This window comes from Sebastes umbrosus, chromosome 22 (genome assembly GCF_015220745.1).
Source record: "Sebastes umbrosus isolate fSebUmb1 chromosome 22, fSebUmb1.pri, whole genome shotgun sequence".
Lineage (NCBI taxonomy): Eukaryota > Metazoa > Chordata > Actinopteri > Perciformes > Sebastidae > Sebastes > Sebastes umbrosus.
The window spans coordinates 23304857-23323094 of record NC_051290.1 but is presented as its reverse complement, the minus strand read 5'-3'; the positions used below and the strand labels follow the sequence as shown (position 1 = coordinate 23323094).

At 44.1% G+C, this 18238-nt stretch overlaps 1 protein-coding gene across 5 annotated transcripts in view; it reads right to left on the bottom strand.

Moving 5' to 3' along the window:
- shroom4 (shroom family member 4) overlaps positions 1–18238 on the bottom strand; it is a 110584-nt gene that overhangs the window by 20390 nt on the left and 71956 nt on the right. For 3 of the 5 annotated variants that reach the window (XM_037759696.1, XM_037759697.1, XM_037759699.1), the window contains 2 exons: positions 17031–17258; positions 5822–8669 (listed from right to left, as the gene is read on the bottom strand). In XM_037759696.1, the coding sequence (XP_037615624.1) occupies positions 5822–8669; positions 17031–17258 (3076 nt within the window). The remainder of the gene's footprint in view (positions 1–5821; positions 8670–17030; positions 17259–18238) is intronic. The other 2 variants (XM_037759698.1, XM_037759700.1) reach the window with 1 other exon arrangement.

Genomic DNA, 18238 nt, shown 5'->3' with positions numbered 1-18238 from the left:
TTTCCCAGCAGCTGAGTTGCTGCTGGGAGAAGCGTCCGACTGCCGGCCCCGGGGCATCAGGATCTTCCCCTCTGGCCCTTTGGGTACCTGGGGGGGCGATACCCTGACCCCCGACCCCTTCTCGCTTGAGGCACCGGCCGTGCCGGAGCCTGCGAGGTCCTCGGGTACGTATCAGGACGAGCTGGAAGCCGAGGGCGACTGGTACCACCACCCTGTGGGGGCCGCTGTCGCAATAAAGGCGTAGGTTCCCGGAAGCTAGCAAACTGCTGCCGAGTCTGGTTCGCCTGGATTCCCCGCTCCAAGGCCTGCTGTGCTGCTGGGCCAAACAGCTCCCCCGGAACCACGGGGAGAGTGCGGAGGGCTCTCCGGCCCGGCTCCGAAAGCGGAGATTGGGCCAGCCATACCTGCCGGCGAGTCAGCGTAAGGGTCGACATTAGTCTGCCAAGCTCCCTTGTGATAAGACCGAACGCCTGCAGGGATGCATCACTGAGGCTCTGGACGGAAGCATCCACGCCAGCAGCTTGCAGGGACTGGGACAAGGATAGTATCAGGTGGGAAAGAGAGTTTCCAAGACGGCCCATGCGTGCCGCTGTTTCATAAGCCTTGACTAGAAAGTCGTCTGTGATGCGACACTGGGGCCTGGGACAGCGAGCATCAGGCCTCAAGACCTCATTGGGAGACACAATAAGGGCGGCAATAGATGGCTCCACTGCTGGCATCTTACCCAGTCCGTAAGTGTCAGCGTTCTGCATTGAAGCTAAGGCCCTGCCGTCAGTGGTGTGGTGGGAAAGCGATTTCGGGTCTGGCCAGCATTTGTGGAGCTCCTCAATGTATGGCTGGGAGGGTGGAACAGAGAAACCCGCCAGGGGCGGGGCCCACCTAAAAAATGCACTGGATGAGGTGCCCGCAGTCAGGGCCTCATCCAAGCCTAAGCGTGCCAGAGCCATACGGACCACTGGCTTAACTGTCGCTGGAGCAGACTCTGAGTCTGCCCTGGACCCACTTCCTGACTGCTGGGAACAGGTGTCAGAAGCGTGGGAGGAGGCTACTAGCTCTCCCTGTCCAGGCCGGTCCTCACAGAACTGGCTACAGGAAGCCCTCGTAGACAGGGCATCCTCATCCCATCTCAGTGGGGTAGGTGTCATAGCCTGCGGGCTGTCATTCTGGGTTGCGTTCACCCTGCCTGGCTGAAGGTTAAGGAGCAGCGCTTTAATCTCAGCAAACTCTGATGTTAGCGTGTCGACCTTAGTTGCCAAACAGTCCACTTTCCGTGCCTTTTTTGTAGGTGGGGCCCCCTTAGGTGGGGCGCGTCTCCGCCCACTCCGTGCATTTGAAGGTACACCCGATAGGGGCAACTGGAACTCGAGCTGCTCTTCTAGCTCAGCTAATCGAGCTATCTTCAGCTCCCGTGGCATAAAACTACAATTCATGCACTGACTGTCGGACAGCCCCTCCCTCAGGTGTACAACACCGAGGCATGTGGGGCATTCATCATGGCCATCAGTAGCTAGCAGTGGAGCCATGCAGGCACGGCAAACATGCTCACCTAACATGATGCTGCTGATATTTATAATAATTCTTAGTATTAATTTTATACTCTTATATTTAATTAAATAATGTATTTATCTTACTAATATAATGTGTTTACTTAGTTATGCAAATCATTGGTTACACTGGAGTGAAAGCACTCTCTAGTAACAGAGAGAAAAAAAAAAAATTACATCAATTTGCTTAACAGCAAACTGTCTCAGTAACTAGACACTAGCTTTGAACTAGGACTGTTATTATACAAAAGACAGGGGAGATAATAACTTCCCCTTTAACAGCAGCCACAAAATAAGTTAACCCACAAGCGAAATCACTTACTGGGGAGCGGTCGCTCTATCTATCAACAAAGGAGATGTCTGCTTTAACGAGCGAAATCACTCGCTGCTGAGCAATACACACTGTAAAAGGAAATGAATTAGCCGACAACAGCCCAACGGGGCTCGTTGTCCGACGGAGGCTCGCCGATACTGTAGCGCAAACACTTAGCTCGGCGGCAATAAACAATAAAGGAGACCGAAAACAGACTCCTATCAACAAACGTAACTTAAACTCTAACGACGGGAGGATATACTCACCTTGTTATCCTAGCTCACCTGTCGTTAGCCTCGCTGAATTGAACCGGCGAAAACACCGGTGTTACAGCGTCTAAAGTGTTAGAGTGTAGCCGTGATTAACTAATCGCAGCCCTTGGAGGACGAAACCGTAGCTCCAACCATGCGGTTGCAGGGCTTCCAGCGAAAAGTCAACGGCTTATCTCTTTAATCAACCTGCATTCGCGGATTACCTGCCGCGAGAAGATTCAAGGGACATCTCTGATGATGACGTGGGCTTATATAAACTACGTCATCCCAGGTCACATGTGACTTTGTTGATATTAAATACTCGACCTGCGCGTGCGCGAGATGGATAACATCCAGTGTTAAACACTGCCTCTGGCAGTCAGGAAGAACGAAATAGAACCGAGGTTTCCAGAATAGTCATTTTTTTACGAGAATGAAGCCATAACTTAATGAGAAAAAAGTCGTAATATTACGAGAATAAAGTCATACCTTAACAAGAAAAAAATGTCGTAATATTACGAGAAAAAAAGTCGTAATATTACGAGAAAAAGTCATAAATTTACGAGAAAAAATGAAAATAACACATAAAATTACTACTTTATAAAATTATGACTTTTTTCTCGTAAACCTATGACTTTATTCTCATAATATTACGACATTATTCTCGTAATATCATGACTTTATTCTTGAAATCTCAGATTTTCTTTTCCTCAATGTGGCCCTAATACTCTGTCGTACCGTCGGACCATAGACCTACAACAATGATGAATCAAAATTTAAATTTAAACAAAAAAACAGTTATTCATTTCCATTTTTAAAAATCCACAGGGAGCCACAGAAGAGAGGCTAAAGAGACGCAGGTTGCTGACCCCTGCTTTAGAGGGACATTCAACAGAAACACCTGGTAAAGTAGAAGAATATCAATATGCTAAATACAGGAGTAATAATACTGCTCCTGTTTCTGCCTTTTGTTTGAGAGCAAGATGCAACAACTAGTCGATTAATTGATGAGTGGATTAGTTGTCAACTATTAAATAATTGCCAACTATTTTGATAAGTAAAATCAAAGAAGTTAGGCAATTTTTTTGTATCATATAAGACATTCCCCAGTGTATTATATGGAGATCTATTGTGTTATTTATTTACTTTACATTTTTTAAATTATTATTTTATATCTGTTTTTAATTATTATTATTATTACTATTACTATTACTATTATTATTATTATTATTATTATTATTATTATTATTATTATCTATTTTAATTAATATTGTGATTTACATTATTTCATTTTTTGGTTAATAATTTCCAATGCATATCTTTAAAATCAATAAAATTTGATCACAAAAAATTATAATAATAATAATAATAATAGGTGCCAGTTACATTTCTATATTTGAACATTCTGTTTCCTTCTTCAGTCCAACAGAACAGACACACACATACTGGAGCATGAAAGCAAACAACTTAACGAATGACCCTGAATTCCTTATTTAATCTAAAAAGGGAACTGGGTGAGTGTGCGTTGGCATTTAATAGAGAAATTTGGCATTTTATAAATATACTGTATGTACGCCAAGATACTGGACCTCATCAGCGGCAGATATGAAACAACACTTCAACGCATGGGGTTATCATCGCCGCCGTGGCATCAAACCAACAACCTCTCACATGGAGGCCTCAGCATGGCAAACACCACACAGAAACAACAGAACATATCAGAGTAAAATGGTTACTAATAGTTTGAAGTTCACAGAAGTGTTAGAAGTTCAGACGAGGGGCTGCACCCCCCGCCAACAGACCCGAATCAATTTGTGGTAAAGGATGTAACCCAACGCTGCTATTATCGCTGACACAAGGGTCCGCCGTTGTTGCCCAATCTCCCTCAGTTCCACGAGCTATCTGAACTTTCAACGAGAATTTCAGGCTCTGACCACATGCGGGATTCGACTTCAAACCAGCCGTTCAACCACAGAGGACTTGGACCGAGTGGCCACTTATAGCTCCAACATCCAAGCGTGGCCACTCGATCCCCTTTCTGGTGCTGGGTTTAAAGATAGTTTTCAGTCTCCAGTGGTCATTTCAGCTTCAGTCCAAACCCACAGTCTGATTTCAGCGAACTGCAGAGTTTATCTTTGACTCTGAGGGGCGTTACTTGGTTTCAGTGCTGCATGCTGGGACTCAGGGTGTTATTCAGCTTAGCAAGCCCGCTGCTGGAAATCAGTTTGGCTTGTAAACATACTTGTTAATGGATGCAATTAGAACCGCTAATGTGTTCAAATCTCCGCAGTACTGATGCCTTGGAAAAATCATGTTTTCAGGTCTTGTAAATGTTGCTTTAGTATAGAAATGAATTTACCAGTAGTGATGATAATAATGCTAATGGTTGCAGGCCATCTAGGCCAATGTTTAAAGGGATAGTTTGGGTGTTTCTCAGTGGGGTTGTATGAGGTACTTCTCCATAGTCAGTGTATTACCTACAGTAGATGACGGTCAGCACACCCCCAGTTTAGAGAAACAGACAGGAGTACCAGCACGGGAGCAAAGAGATGTACTGTTGTGGACGGGGGGGGGGGGGGGGGGGGGGCAGCAGCAGAACAGATTTTGGACACCTAAACGAAAGGCCCACCTAAAAACATCAATATCAGTTTAAGTGTGCGCTATATTTTGAATATTTCCACTGGTTTACCTCCCCGTCAGACAGCTATACAGTCTATGTTTCTGACGGGGAACTGAAGCCGTTATCTATGCTCTACTGCTCTCGCTGCAGCAACCAGACTCCATTGCAAAAAACAGTAATTTTATTATGCAGAACACGGGAGTTGCTGGTTTACCGCTGCCTCGATCGGTTAGGTTACTGTTTTTTTCAATGGAGTCTGGGGCATTTGGCGAGAGCATAGATGGATACAACGACTTCAGTTCACCATCGGAAAGCGCTGTCTGACGGCGAACTAAAGCGGTTAAAATAGTCTAAATATAACATACACTTTAACTGATATTGATTTTTTTAGGTGTCTAAAATCTGTTCTGCTGCTGTCCCCGTCTACAGCAGTACATCACATTGCTCCTGTGCTGGTACTACTGTCTGTTTCTCTAAACTGGGGGCGTGCTGACCGTCATTTACTGTAGGTAATACACTGTCTATGGAGAGGTACCTCAAACAACCCCACTGAGAAACACCCAAACTGTCCCTTTAACAGTTTAAAAATGAAGCTATTTTACCCAAAACGCCGAGGTCAAAGTGCGGACCAGTACCACAATGTCCCATAAACTTTGGAAAGTATAAAAATTGTTGGACGCAGCCCCCCCAATTCTGATTCCATCTGATTTAGTCTATCCAGCAAGCTAACAACACATACATTTCTCTGAGTAGATACACCTAAAGCGTGTTCTTCATTCTTAGCCCTCCTCTCAGTGAACGTATTTCAAGCCCAAATGGCAACTGACCGATACTTCAACTCACTCCAGATCACTATCATCCACTCTGTCAGCCCACATTTCACTCTCTGTCTCGTTTTGTCTATAAACCTGACACATTCAAGTTTATAATCCAGATCCCAGGACAGCAGACTCTCTCCTGAGAGCTAACCTGGCAACCCTCGACTCCCTCATGACCCATATAAAGCCAGTGTGTCTTTCATCAATGGTAAAACAGAATGGGCTTGTGTGTGTGTGTGTTTTGATGCATATTGGAGTGAGAGCAGCACTCTTACCTCTGTAGGCGTGTGGCTCCTTGCTGTGTATCCCTGGTGTAGAGGTTGCTGGTTCTCCAGGTGCTGGGAAGGGTTGTTGACGGGATAAAAAGCCGATCGTGGGACTTGATTCTGGGTTTGGCTTTTGGAGAACGTCTGGAAGTTGTGTTGGAAGTCTTGATTTCTTTCTTTGATGCCATAAAATTCCTGATGTGAGGTGAGCTGAGCATCCTCTTCCCTTTCCCTCTCTCTTTCTCTCTCAAGCTCTTTTTCTCTTTCTTTTTTGAGACGTTCCTTCTCTCTGGCTCTCTCCATCTCTTTTTCTCTCTCCAACTCAAGCTCCCTCTCTCTTTCCCTCTCCCACTGCCTCACCCTCTCCTCTCGTTCCCTCTCCCGCTGAATCTCCCTCAGCCTCGCTCTCTCCATTTCTAATTCCCTCTCCTGTCTCTCCCTTTCTCTCAGCCTCTCCTCCCTCTCTCTCGCTTGTTCCCTCTCCTTCTCTTTCTGCCTCTCCATGCTGGTACTCACAGACATCCTCCTGGCTTCCACAGTGTTTGGAAGCAGGGCACTTTCTTGCTGAAGCCCCCCCTGGTAGGAGTATCTCCTTTGGGTTGGGTGCTGACCGAGCTCCCCTCCCTGGAGCTCCAGATGATGGAGGGGTTTCTTCTGCCTGCGACTCGACAGATTTGAGACGTTTGGCGTGGACATACCCTTGCTCGTCTCCTCAAAGAACTTCATTCTATCTGCAAACGGAAGGATATCCGACTCCTCCATCCGAGAAGAGGAAGAGGAGCGACTCTTTGAGGAAGTGGATGATGAGGTGAAGGCACAAACCCCATGCCGTGACCCTGTGAGTCCCAACACCTTCTCACCCAAGGCTCCACACCGCCGGTCTGGTTCTGGTTGGAGTTTATGCTCGGGGGTCCAACGCCAGCGCCGGGCTTTGCCAGCAGGAGCTGGTTCCTCAACGACTCGGACGCCGACACCAAAACTGGGCATTCCTGGGTCCAGAATCTGGTCAGACCTGGACAGGTTATTGTTTTGAGTGTAGCTTGTTGACTGTAAGGCATCATGATTTGATTCACTTGAGGTGTTTGCTTTCTCGACAGGTGTGGCATCTTGGGGACTAACAGGCGAAGCAAATGTAACTTTGGCACTCCTCTCCTGGGCAGGCAGTTCTGGATTTGCCCCCTCCTCATTGAGGTCCGGACCTTCTTCCTCCTGGACAGTTTCCCCACTACAGAGCAACCCTCCTGGGCCATGGCTCCTCTGAAGCTGAGCCTTTTTCCTCTGGATCTCATTGCGGAGGTTGGTAGCAAATCGCTCGCTACGACGGCGGTTCCGACGATGGTTCCTGGATGCATTTGACTTCTTCATGTCCGTCTCTCTTGCTACACCATCCTCACTTTTACCTCTATCCACTGATCTCTGCTCCTCCAGTAACGTATCCATGCTTGCAGCAGCACTAAGAGGCTCAAAATCTCTCTCTAGTATCTGGTCAGAGCTCAACCTTCCCTGGGTTGACGATCCAGTGGGGTCCCCTGGTACGCTCACAGAGCGGCCCCAAGGATGGTGATGCTCAATTGGCGGAACGGACCCTCCATTTACACCCATCCCTTCCCGCCTCTCACTTGAATCTCCATCGTCATCATCCCCTTCCAGGAACACAGATCCTGGGGTGGAGCAACGGCTGCCTCCCCATTTGTTTGATGCTGCGTGGAGGTGGTTGTGAGGAGCTTCTTGGTCTTCCCTCGTGGGCTGGACTGATGAATGGGACCACTGATTGGTACAAGGGGACAAGGAGGGATCAGAAGTGTTTGACGGATTGTGAGGCTCCAATGAAGCGCCGTCACTGTTAAACTGCAATAACTGGAGTTGTGTAGCGAGGAGCTTATCGGGGGCGCTGTGCCGGTGCAGCCCCGTAGAGGAGTGCTTGGACTGGGAGTGCATGATACGAGACTCCTCTTGAACCTCTATGAAGGATTCTGCTGGTAAGGAGCCAGGACGAGAGGAGGTGATGGGGACTAGGGAGGTTGTCACTGGGTCAGAGAGGTGATCTGAGGTGGTCTCTGATTGTTTATTAGCATTAGCATCACATCTGATATGTCTAATGTCTTCAGTCTGTCTTTGGGTATAGTGCGAGTCTAAGGTATCCTCTTTGAAATTCCCAGTTTTGTCACCTTTTTCTGGTGCACCGAAGCCGTTATGAATTCCTGATTCAACATTCAGAGAGGACTTTTCGTCATGGTAAAAAGAAACACTGGAAATATCAACTGGCGCAGAGACACAACGTTTATTGGCGGCATTAGGGCGACTCCGGGTTGCCCTAAAACTGTCCTTCCTGGTTGGAGGCTGAGGAGGGTTCATCTTCCTCTCAGCTCCTCTTTCTACATTTCTTATGATCTCAAAGTCTCCTCCTCTACGCTCCTCCTCATAACAGCAGGAGGAAGGCCTCTCTTTCACCTCAACAGGCCTTGGTCTTGGCCTGGTCAGGGACCTGGACTTGAGTACAATAAGCTGCACCTCATCTGGAGCCTCGCCAGATGAACTGCCCAGGGTTGAGGTATCACCACCAGGGTAGCCTCGACAAGCCGGTCCCAGGCTCTGGAGGAGGTTATCCATTGAGCAGGCGTCACCAGGCCTCAGTGGCACTGTTGCGTAATCGGACGTGTTTGAGCTGGCGGAGAATGAGCTGTAGGCAGAGTCTCTCTTGTTGTTGAAGAGGGTGGGGTCGACGGGGGAATTATGGGAGTCGGAGTACGGTTGCGTGGTGGGTGTCGGTGTGTCCAAGCTCTCCATGGAGCCCAGGGAACTGCTTCGGTCAGTGGAGGAGTAAGGTCTGGACAGACCCCACTGTAAGGACAAGTCACTGCAGAGACATGGAGACAAGGAAGATCAACTTAAGCGTTTCAAAAAACAGACATGGATTATCTTCAGACAAAACAAGCAAACATGCGTCACCTTGGTCTCTGGGAACTTGCAATGTGCCCATTCGTCATTGTTCTCTGATATTATACAGTCTATTAATTGAAAAATCTGAACTATTCTCGCAACAGTGTGGAAAAAAAAACCTTTTAGAAACCACATACAATAAGTCATCTTTATTTCAGCTTCCCCCCTGAGACAAATACAGTATATCATTCAGGAATAAAACTTTAGAACTGTACAGCTGGGGAATCTGTTTTCTATCAGTCCTGAGCCGAAGATCCACGGCAGCCCCATGTGTTTTCAAAGACCCTCGGAGGAAGCCTCTTAAGGCGGAGAGGGATTTCCTCCTCATCAATTCCCACTGCCCCGGAGTCAAAAATCTCCAAGTCATCCCCTTGATTCCTCTCTTCCTCTGTCATTCCTTTACTTCCTTTTGTGGATTCTGTCCCATCTCCTTACATCAAATGTGGATTCAATCCAAAATGATAACCCTTTTCTGAAACCTACTTATTTAGACTTGAATGCCATCGCAAAATGAAAACAAATTAGTTTCATTTTACTGGATTGTAGGTCAGTTAAGCTTTTGATTACATGACAGGATGTTTACAGAAGAGCCCGCTCATGCTTTAGTCAGTACTAACCCATATTTCGTTTTCACATCCCAAAATCACAAGGACTTTATAATCTGTACAAAATATGACACCTGTTATCCTTAAACTTTAGACCATCATACACCAAGCCGACAGTCAGCCATTGGACAGTTTGGGGGCCGTTGGTGAGCGTCGGCCTAGTTTTTTCGGTGTGTCCCGCACCATCGGCTCTAGTCTGCTTGTGTAGGAGGTTTTTCAGCTGATTCAACCTGTTAAATCAGTGGTGGCGCCCATCGGTGAGAGAAATCACTCTGATTGGCTGTTCAGCTTAAACGAATCAGCGCACGAGAATATAAACGGAAGTGAGCAAATCAAGCCAACGAGTAAAGTCAAGAGGACAAACACAGAAGGCTCTTCTCATTGTCCATCTTCATCTCATCTGATCATTTCAACACACAAATATTTTTATAACAACATGGCAATCTGGAATGAAGCGGTGTGGTGAGTGAGAGTGGTGGGAAAATGGTCGGCAAACGGCGCTTTGTTTCATGTACGTATCATAACAACGGCTTGTATATCCGCAGTCCTCGGTCTTCAGGTTTCCCTTTTTGAATGACGACTACCTGCAGGTGCAGAACGTCGGTGCTAACTGGCCGTCGGTTGTAGTCTTTAAGATATGTTTGGGTGCAACTTGTTGGCCAAAACAGAAGCGATGTGAGGCGACACGACCTTCGAAGCCGCTAGTTCTCTGATGTCGGGTTGGTGTGTTCCCAGCTTTAGACGCTTGATTCAGATTCCCTTCAAACCTCAAGGGAAGCATAAGAGGGATACCTCTTCCACAACTGCACACCATGCAACCACAATAGTTGTGCAAATTTTAAGCTTTGAAATGTCGCAAAAAAAAGAAATGTGAATTAGGCGCGTTTCCATCAACTGGTTTGGAGCAAATAAACTCGGCTACAGCGTAGTTTGGTCACAAGTTAGCTCTATAGGCTAAGCATGGCTGTAATCCGCCATTAAACAGTAGTAGAAGAAGAAGTTGAGGTTGAGAACCAGAAACAAAACAAGTCGCCTTGGCCATCCAACCATCTACGAGAGAAACATAGAGAGAGGTCATGAGGAATTTGTTTCAATTGGGCAAGTTTTAATTGTTCTTTCATGTCAGCTGGTATTGGGTCTGTTTCATGCTGTCCAGAGACAAAGACAATATAGATATATATCTGGGAAGATGCCGACAACGGAAACAGCTGATCAGTCATGTGAGATAAATGTTCACTGTCAGGATTTATTCTGCAAAGGCGTTTCCATAACTCATTTAGTGCATCAACTCCTCCTTGATAAAAGGCAAAAACCACCTCAAGCGAGCCTAAAAACGTTTTTGCCCAATTGAGGAAGTCTTTTTTTTTAATTTTGCCATTTCCATACATATTTTCTAAAGCCATACTTCAAAATGTGCATAAAAAAAGTTTATGGAAACACGGCTAATGTCCCTGGTTTGAATCTGACCTGTGACTTCTGTTGCACATCACCATCCTCTTTCTGTTCCCTCCTACTTCTAACTGTATTAATAGTCAAAGAAATGGTACAAAAAGAAGATAGAAAAAAATGTATTTCTCAACAATCCCAACTTCTTGGAGAACACCACATAAGACAAAGGGACAGGGAGTCTTTTCAGCATAAGGAAAACTCAGGGGAATGGGGGTATCGAGAGCTCCAGAAGGAAAGGGCACCAATGTTTTTGTGCTTGGTTTGAAATCCAATCTCTAAAGGCAGCAACAAAAATATCATTTTCATTTTTATTGTGGTATTTCTTTTTCATATAAAGAAGAGAGAGTGGTCACTAACCCTTTGTATTTCTTTGCTTACTTATTCACACAACAGGGAAAGTTGCCGCGGAGACCGAGGAGAGGTTATAGAGGAGAGAAGTTTCTAAAAGCCAGGCTTTGATCTCAAACCAGTATGAGAAAAAAAAAACCGGCAGAGAATCCTTGGACTGCTTCTGTGGTATTTATGGTTTACATTCCATGCAAAGATCTGGAAACCGATGGCTTTTGTTCCTCTTATAAAGCATTTTACCACAACTTAATCTTGTAAAATTATGATTATGTGCTCATGTAGTCAAATATTTTGGTGGTCTGCAGAATCATATATGGGTCATTTGTCTTTTTATGCACTCAACATTTAGGTAAATAAAACCCATGAAAGTTATTTTAGGAGCATACAAGTGGTTTTGTGTGTTGAAGCCTATTTATTACAAACCACGTACGCTTTATAACGAACCTGTTTTGCAAGTGATTCTTCTGTGTTTAAGAAAAGAATGCAATTTATTTGTCAGCCATTGGTCTTAATGAATTTCTGCACAACATGAGGATCAATTAATCTGTGGAATCCATCTGCCTGAACATCAAGTCTAATCAAGTTATTTTTAATAATGCTTTTTTTTGTTTCATATAATAACAGATAGTAACTGCAAATTGAATAACAAAGTATTCAAAAACAAGGGAGGAGAAAAAAAAATGATAATAATAACAATGATAATAATAATAAAACACTGAATAAAAAAATAATTAAATTATAAGAAATTAAAATAAATTAAAAACAAATGAAATAATAATAAATATATTTACATGCAGTGAATCTATCAGCCCTTAAACTGGACCATCATGCACCTTTAATGTAACACGATGGACATTAATATTGAATGGACGTTCACTGTCAAACCGGGTAAAGCGGGCGACCAAAAATCCCAAGTCCACCACATGGCAGTTGGTTTTGGTAATGTGATTAATTGCAAATTTGTTGGAGAAATTGAACCTATAAAGTAAATCACTTAAGGCCGGTCCTGCATTAGCCTATCAGCTAATCTTGGAGAGGAGCCCTTTGTCAACATCTGGTTTTAGAACTAAATTCTTTTAGTTGACATTGTGCTCACACTTTGTTAAACACACAAAGAACCTGCTGCCAGATAATGAAGCATCCATGTGTAGCCTACTGTGTACTTAAAGGTGACAGGGTACAATCGGCAGCAGTTTATAACAAAGGAAGAATACATTCAGACTAGTGGGAAAAAAAGTTTCATTATCTGCATGAGAAAATGGTCTTTTGAAGGAAGTGAGCAATGAATGAGAAAGAGGAGGCGGCTGGATAGATTTGACCTGGGCGACGAAGAGAGGAAGAGAGGAAATGAGACGGGAGCTGGACAGGAAATGACAGTCACTCCTGTCCAATCAGACGGCGATGTGGAACATGTGAGTGTGAGGGGCTGACACAGATAAACCAGCACAAATACTGTACTGGGGCGTGTGTGTGTTCAGACAATTAATACAGACTTACACATACTGTATCAGCTAATAGCTAGAAACCTTTCATGGATTTTATCCTCAAACACTCATATTTTGTTTTAGTACTTCCATAAAAACACACACACACACACACACACACACAAAGATGCAGACTGAACAAAATGTCCCTCTGCTTCATACAAACACAGTTTATTGAATGTCTTCCTCTCTTTGTCCACATGTTCTGGGAGTCACATGCCATTGTCCAGAGTTATGCCGGGAGCTGCCTCCTCATCAGATGGTGTGTGTGTGTGTGTGTGTGTGTGAAAGTGTGTGTGCAGGACAAACTGTGGGAATAAGAGACCCACACACACACACACTGCTATCTAATCCACATGGGACTATTCAATCTAATAGAGGGACATTCTATCAGTGATTGTTATCAGAAGGAGAACAGTACAACAGTGACGTACCGTACCATGAAACTGACTATTTTTATTTTGAGTCAACACACAGACTGAGGTAACTTCCTGTTTCCCTTTAAAGGATATCAGTTTAGCTTAGTGAGATCATACGCTAATACAAAGACTACTGTACTGACACGCCTGGACAAGTCAGTCTTTTGTCCCAACTGTTTCACAGTGATTGCACTTCGTGGTTTAACTATTTCAATAATTGATTAATAACTCAAGTCTTTTTTTTGGACTGTTAGTTGGTCTAATAAGCAATTTGAAGACATCCCTTTGGGCCGTAGGAAATTGTGGTGGGCGTTTTTCACTATTTTCCCACATTCTTGAATAATTATCAAAGTAATCGATGATTAAATAAAGTGCTGTAGTGGAGCCTTACAAATGAAAAGTTGAATACATAAGCAATAAATAAATGTTGCTATAGCCTCATAAGGTCTGGTATGACCAGTAGCTTATGGTGGCTAATGTTAGCCAACTTTAAAGGGAGGGTCCATCTCTGCTCTTTTCCCTATTTTTCAAATGACACACCCACTCAGCCGTTAGCTAAAGCAGTGACGTAGGTTAGCACAGTAAGCTAATCAATAAGGTTATGAATAATGTGAACGCTAGCACTAGTGGAGTCAAGGTTAGCTGTGCTTTGGAAAGTTTGAAAACAACTGAAAGAGTTAGTTCAGATTTTTTTAAGTGGGTTGTATGTATGTTCACTTGTTTTAGTGAATGGAGTCTGGTGGCTTTGGAGAGAGCGATATATATAACAGCTTCAGTTCCCCGTCGGAAAGAGCTGTCTGACTGCGAGTTGAAGCAGCTGTGGACGGGAGCAGCAGAAAAAACTTTTTTATCCACCTAAAAAAAAATGTGTTTAAGTCGTGTCTGTTACTGTATGTAACGTAAATACACTGACCATAAGGATGTACTTATAAAACTGGGAAAAATAAGTTCGGAAATTATTTCTCTGTTGTATCAATGTCATTGTATTTTACATGGCTGGAAAGCCTGTTTATTTACCTTCACAATGATGTCCAACTTGTAAGGATCATGCATTTGTGGGATGAGCAGCACAGCTGATTATGTGGGTAGCGCACAAGAACAATTTGCCAAAATGCTCTGCCAATGGTAAACAGTGTATTCTCATAAGGCTACCAGGAAGCCTGCAATGACTGCCCTTCACCGTCAGGCCCGTTTGCGCTGGTGTCTCCAACACAGACAATGGAACCTGAACATGTGGGGGAATGTCATGTTCAGTGATGAGTCCAGGTTCTGTCTGCGAAAGTTGGACGGCAGGTTCAAAGTATGGAGACGACGTGGAGAACACTATGCTGATTGTTGCACCGATGGAGTAAGAGCTTTTGGTGGGGAAGTGTCATGGTGTGGGGCGGCATCTCCCTCACTGGCAAAACAAGGCTTGTCATCATTGAAGGCCATCTCAATGCAATGAGATATCGGGATGAGATTCTGCAGCCAGTGACGACCACAATCTGGGACCTAACTTCATCCTCCAAGTTGACAACGCTCACCCCCACAGAGCCAGGGTTATCACAGACTACCTCCACAATGTGGGAGTAGAGAGAATGGAACGGCCTGCCAAGAGTCCACACCTCAACCCAATTCAACACTTGTGGGATCAGCTTGGGCATGCTGTACGTGTTAGAGTGACCAACACAACCACGCTGGCTGATCTGCAATGAATCCTGGTTGAGGAATGGAACGCCATCCCACAGCAACATGTGACCAGGTTGGTGACCAGCATGAGGAGGAGGTGCCAGGCTGTTGTGGCTGCGTATGGATCTTCCACCGCTACTGAGGCTCCTGACGGTGTATTAAATGAATAAAGTGTAAAATAGCCAATATGTCTTGTTTGTTCCTTGTTACTGATAGAGAGTTCAATCATCCAATCCACCAAACAACTCAAAACAAGAGTCAACACCAACAGGAGAATACACTGTTTACCATTGGATGTGATGGTTTAACACATTTTAATGCTTTCATGGATCTCCAGACTCCCTTATTTGAGTTGGAAAGCCCTACACAATGGTCATTAGCTGACACTGCTACATGACTAATGAAATAAAACAGAAGCTGCCAAAATATATATATTTGAAACAAAAATTAATTTCTTCTTCGTCAAATCACACAGAAAGATTTTGCAACTAACCTAACTAAACGTGAAACATACACCTGCCCCCCCCCCGCCCCCAACAGAGACAGACAGACAAAGAACAGCTCTGATTGGTTATCACTTTGGAATGTTTAAATAGAGGCCCAAAATAGACCAATGGGCTTCCTGCGTGGGCAGTGTTGACATTAGTCTAACACGGTGATGTCACCTGTTTCCTGGCGACCAAAATCCCCCGACGGTGACTTACAGCCGATCGGCTTACTGTGTATGAGTCAAAGCTACAGCGTGACGCACTCGCCGTGTGGTGAAACCTGCACATCAGGCCCGTTTCTTTTTGTCTTTTAAACGGAAACAACTTCCACAGCTGGATTAAGGAAGTTGGCCAGAAGAAGAGAATATATTTAGCAGTGGATATAACCACGATCACATATATAAAGCACAGAAGAGGAGTGAACTCAGCCATTATAGAGAGAAAATTGACTTAACGGGAGTTAAACTCAAGCTTTTATTGTCATTCAGTTATTAATGTCACTTTTAATGTAAAGTTTACACATAATTTTTTTTATAATGTAATAATTATTTCCTTGGCCTTAAATAAGGTGGTAAAGTTTGGAAATTTCATTGGGATGTAATCGTATAATAAAATAATTTATAAAAATAAGTGTTGTTACATTTTAAATGTAGATACACAGCCATGAAAGCACTGATAGTGTTTATAAAGAATTTGACCAATGCTATACATTCTTTTTTTTTTTTGTTTTTTTTAGCATTTTGTAGTTTCATTATATTTGAAGATGTTATTATTTTTTCTATATCTATAGTGTGTTTTTTTGTGTCCTTTTATCCATTTTTTGTTTATTATTTTTCTTATCTACCTTGAATAAATGTCACGATAGTGCCTCACATCTTCGGAATGTCAATCGATTGAAATATTTAATCAAAATTAATCGCATGATTGTCCATAGTTAATCACGATTAATCGCAAATTAATGCCACATTTTTTATCTGTTCAAAATTAACCTTAAAGGGAGATTTGTCAAGTATTTAATCCTCTTATCAACATGGGAGTGGACAAATATGCTGCTTTATACGAATGTATGTATATATTTATTATTGTAAATCAATCAACAACACAAATCAATGACAGATATTGTCCAGAAACCCTCACAGGTACTGCATTTAGCATAAAACAATATGCTCAGATCATAACATGGCAAACTGCAGCCCAACATTCAACAACAGCTGTCAGTGTGTCAGTGTGCTGACTTGACTATGACTTGCCCCAAACTGCATGTGATTATCATAAAGTGGGCATGTCTGTAAAGGGGAGACTCGTGGGTACCCATAGAACCCATTTACATTCACATATCTGGAGGTCAGAGGTCAAGGGACCCCTTTGAACATGGACATGACAGTTTTTCCTCGCCAACATTTAGCGCAAGTTTGGAACGTTATTTAACCTCCTTCATGACAAGCTAGTATGACATGGTTGGTACCGATGGATTCATCAGGTTTCCTAGTTTTATATGATACCAGTATCTTCACTCTAGCTTGGTATCTGAGCCCGCTACAACCTCCGAAAGATCGATATCGCAAGAAACTAGTAGTGTAAAAAGATGTAATACTTTTTGATAGATAGATAGATAGATAGATAGATAGATAGAGAGATAGAGAGATAGAGAGATAGAGAGATAGATAGATAGATAGATAGATAGATAGAGAGAGAGAGAGAGAGAGAGAGAGAGAGAGAGAGAGAGAGAGAGAGAGAGAGAGAGAGAGATAGAGATAGAGATAGAGATAGAGATAGAGATAGAGATAGAGATAGATAGATAGTCCACTTCTCACCTGTTGTCAGTTGTATGCCAGGGTAGTGTGTAGGGGCCGGGATGGAGCTGCATGGCAGACAGAGGGGGAGGAGGAGGGAGAGGAGGGGAGTCGGCAGGGGGGAGGCAGGACGGAGGAGGAGGAGGAAGAGGAGGAGGAGGAGACGGAGGAGGGGGAGGGGGAGGGAGGGGCGGCTCCGATAGCTTTGCCAGGTGCCAGGAGTGAGGCCTGATGAGAGGGACGCTGCGCCTGCAGAGACGAGACGGAGAGACTCAGGTGAGGACCGACGACAGCAACAAGACATCACGGCGTACTGAAGTCCCCTTTACATCCTCCAGTATAATGCATCACACAGGCAACAATACCCTTAATTAATCTGAAGAATAAATGCAATTCTGGCATGTAGAGTTTGTGTATATTTGTGTTTATGGTGAAGTGTCCTCTAGGATGCCCCTATGGTAGATACAACATGATGAAGTGCCCTCTAGGATGCCCCTATGGTAGATACAACATGAGAAAGTGCCCTCTAGGATGCCCCTATGGTAGATACAACATGAGAAAGTGCCCTCTAGGGTGCCCCTATGGTAGATACAACATGAGAAAGTGCCCTCTAGGGTGCCCCTATGGTAGATACAACATGATGAAGTGCCCTCTAGGATGCCCCTATGGTAGATACAACATGAGAAAGTGCCCTCTAGGATGCCCCTATGGTAGATACAACATGAGAAAGTGCCCTCTAGGGTGCCCCTATGGTAGATAAAACATGATGAAGTGCCCTCTAGGGTGCCCCTATGGTAGATAAAAGATGATGAAGTGCCCTCTAGGATGCCCCTATGGTAGATACAACAGGATGAAGTGCCCTCTTGGATGCCCCTATGGTAGATACAACATGATGAAGTGCCCTCTAGGGTGTCCCTATGGTAGATAAAACATGATGAAGTGCAAGCAGCTGGTGCCCCATTTATTTTTTTTTGCCCCTGACCCTCAGACAGCCTGAGTCCGCCACTGGCTATATGAATGTGAAACACGGATAAATGAAGGTTGTCATCCTTTTCCCCTGATGGCTAATGTCATTTCCTTTTTATACAGTATGTCACTTTTTCCATTTTGTAACCTCCTCTCGTTCGACTACAGGATCCCTTTAACCACAACTCAAAGCAACATGTAGTTTTCTGTCTCAATACAATGATTTATCCAGGCAAGATGGCTAAGATGACATCCTTATATGC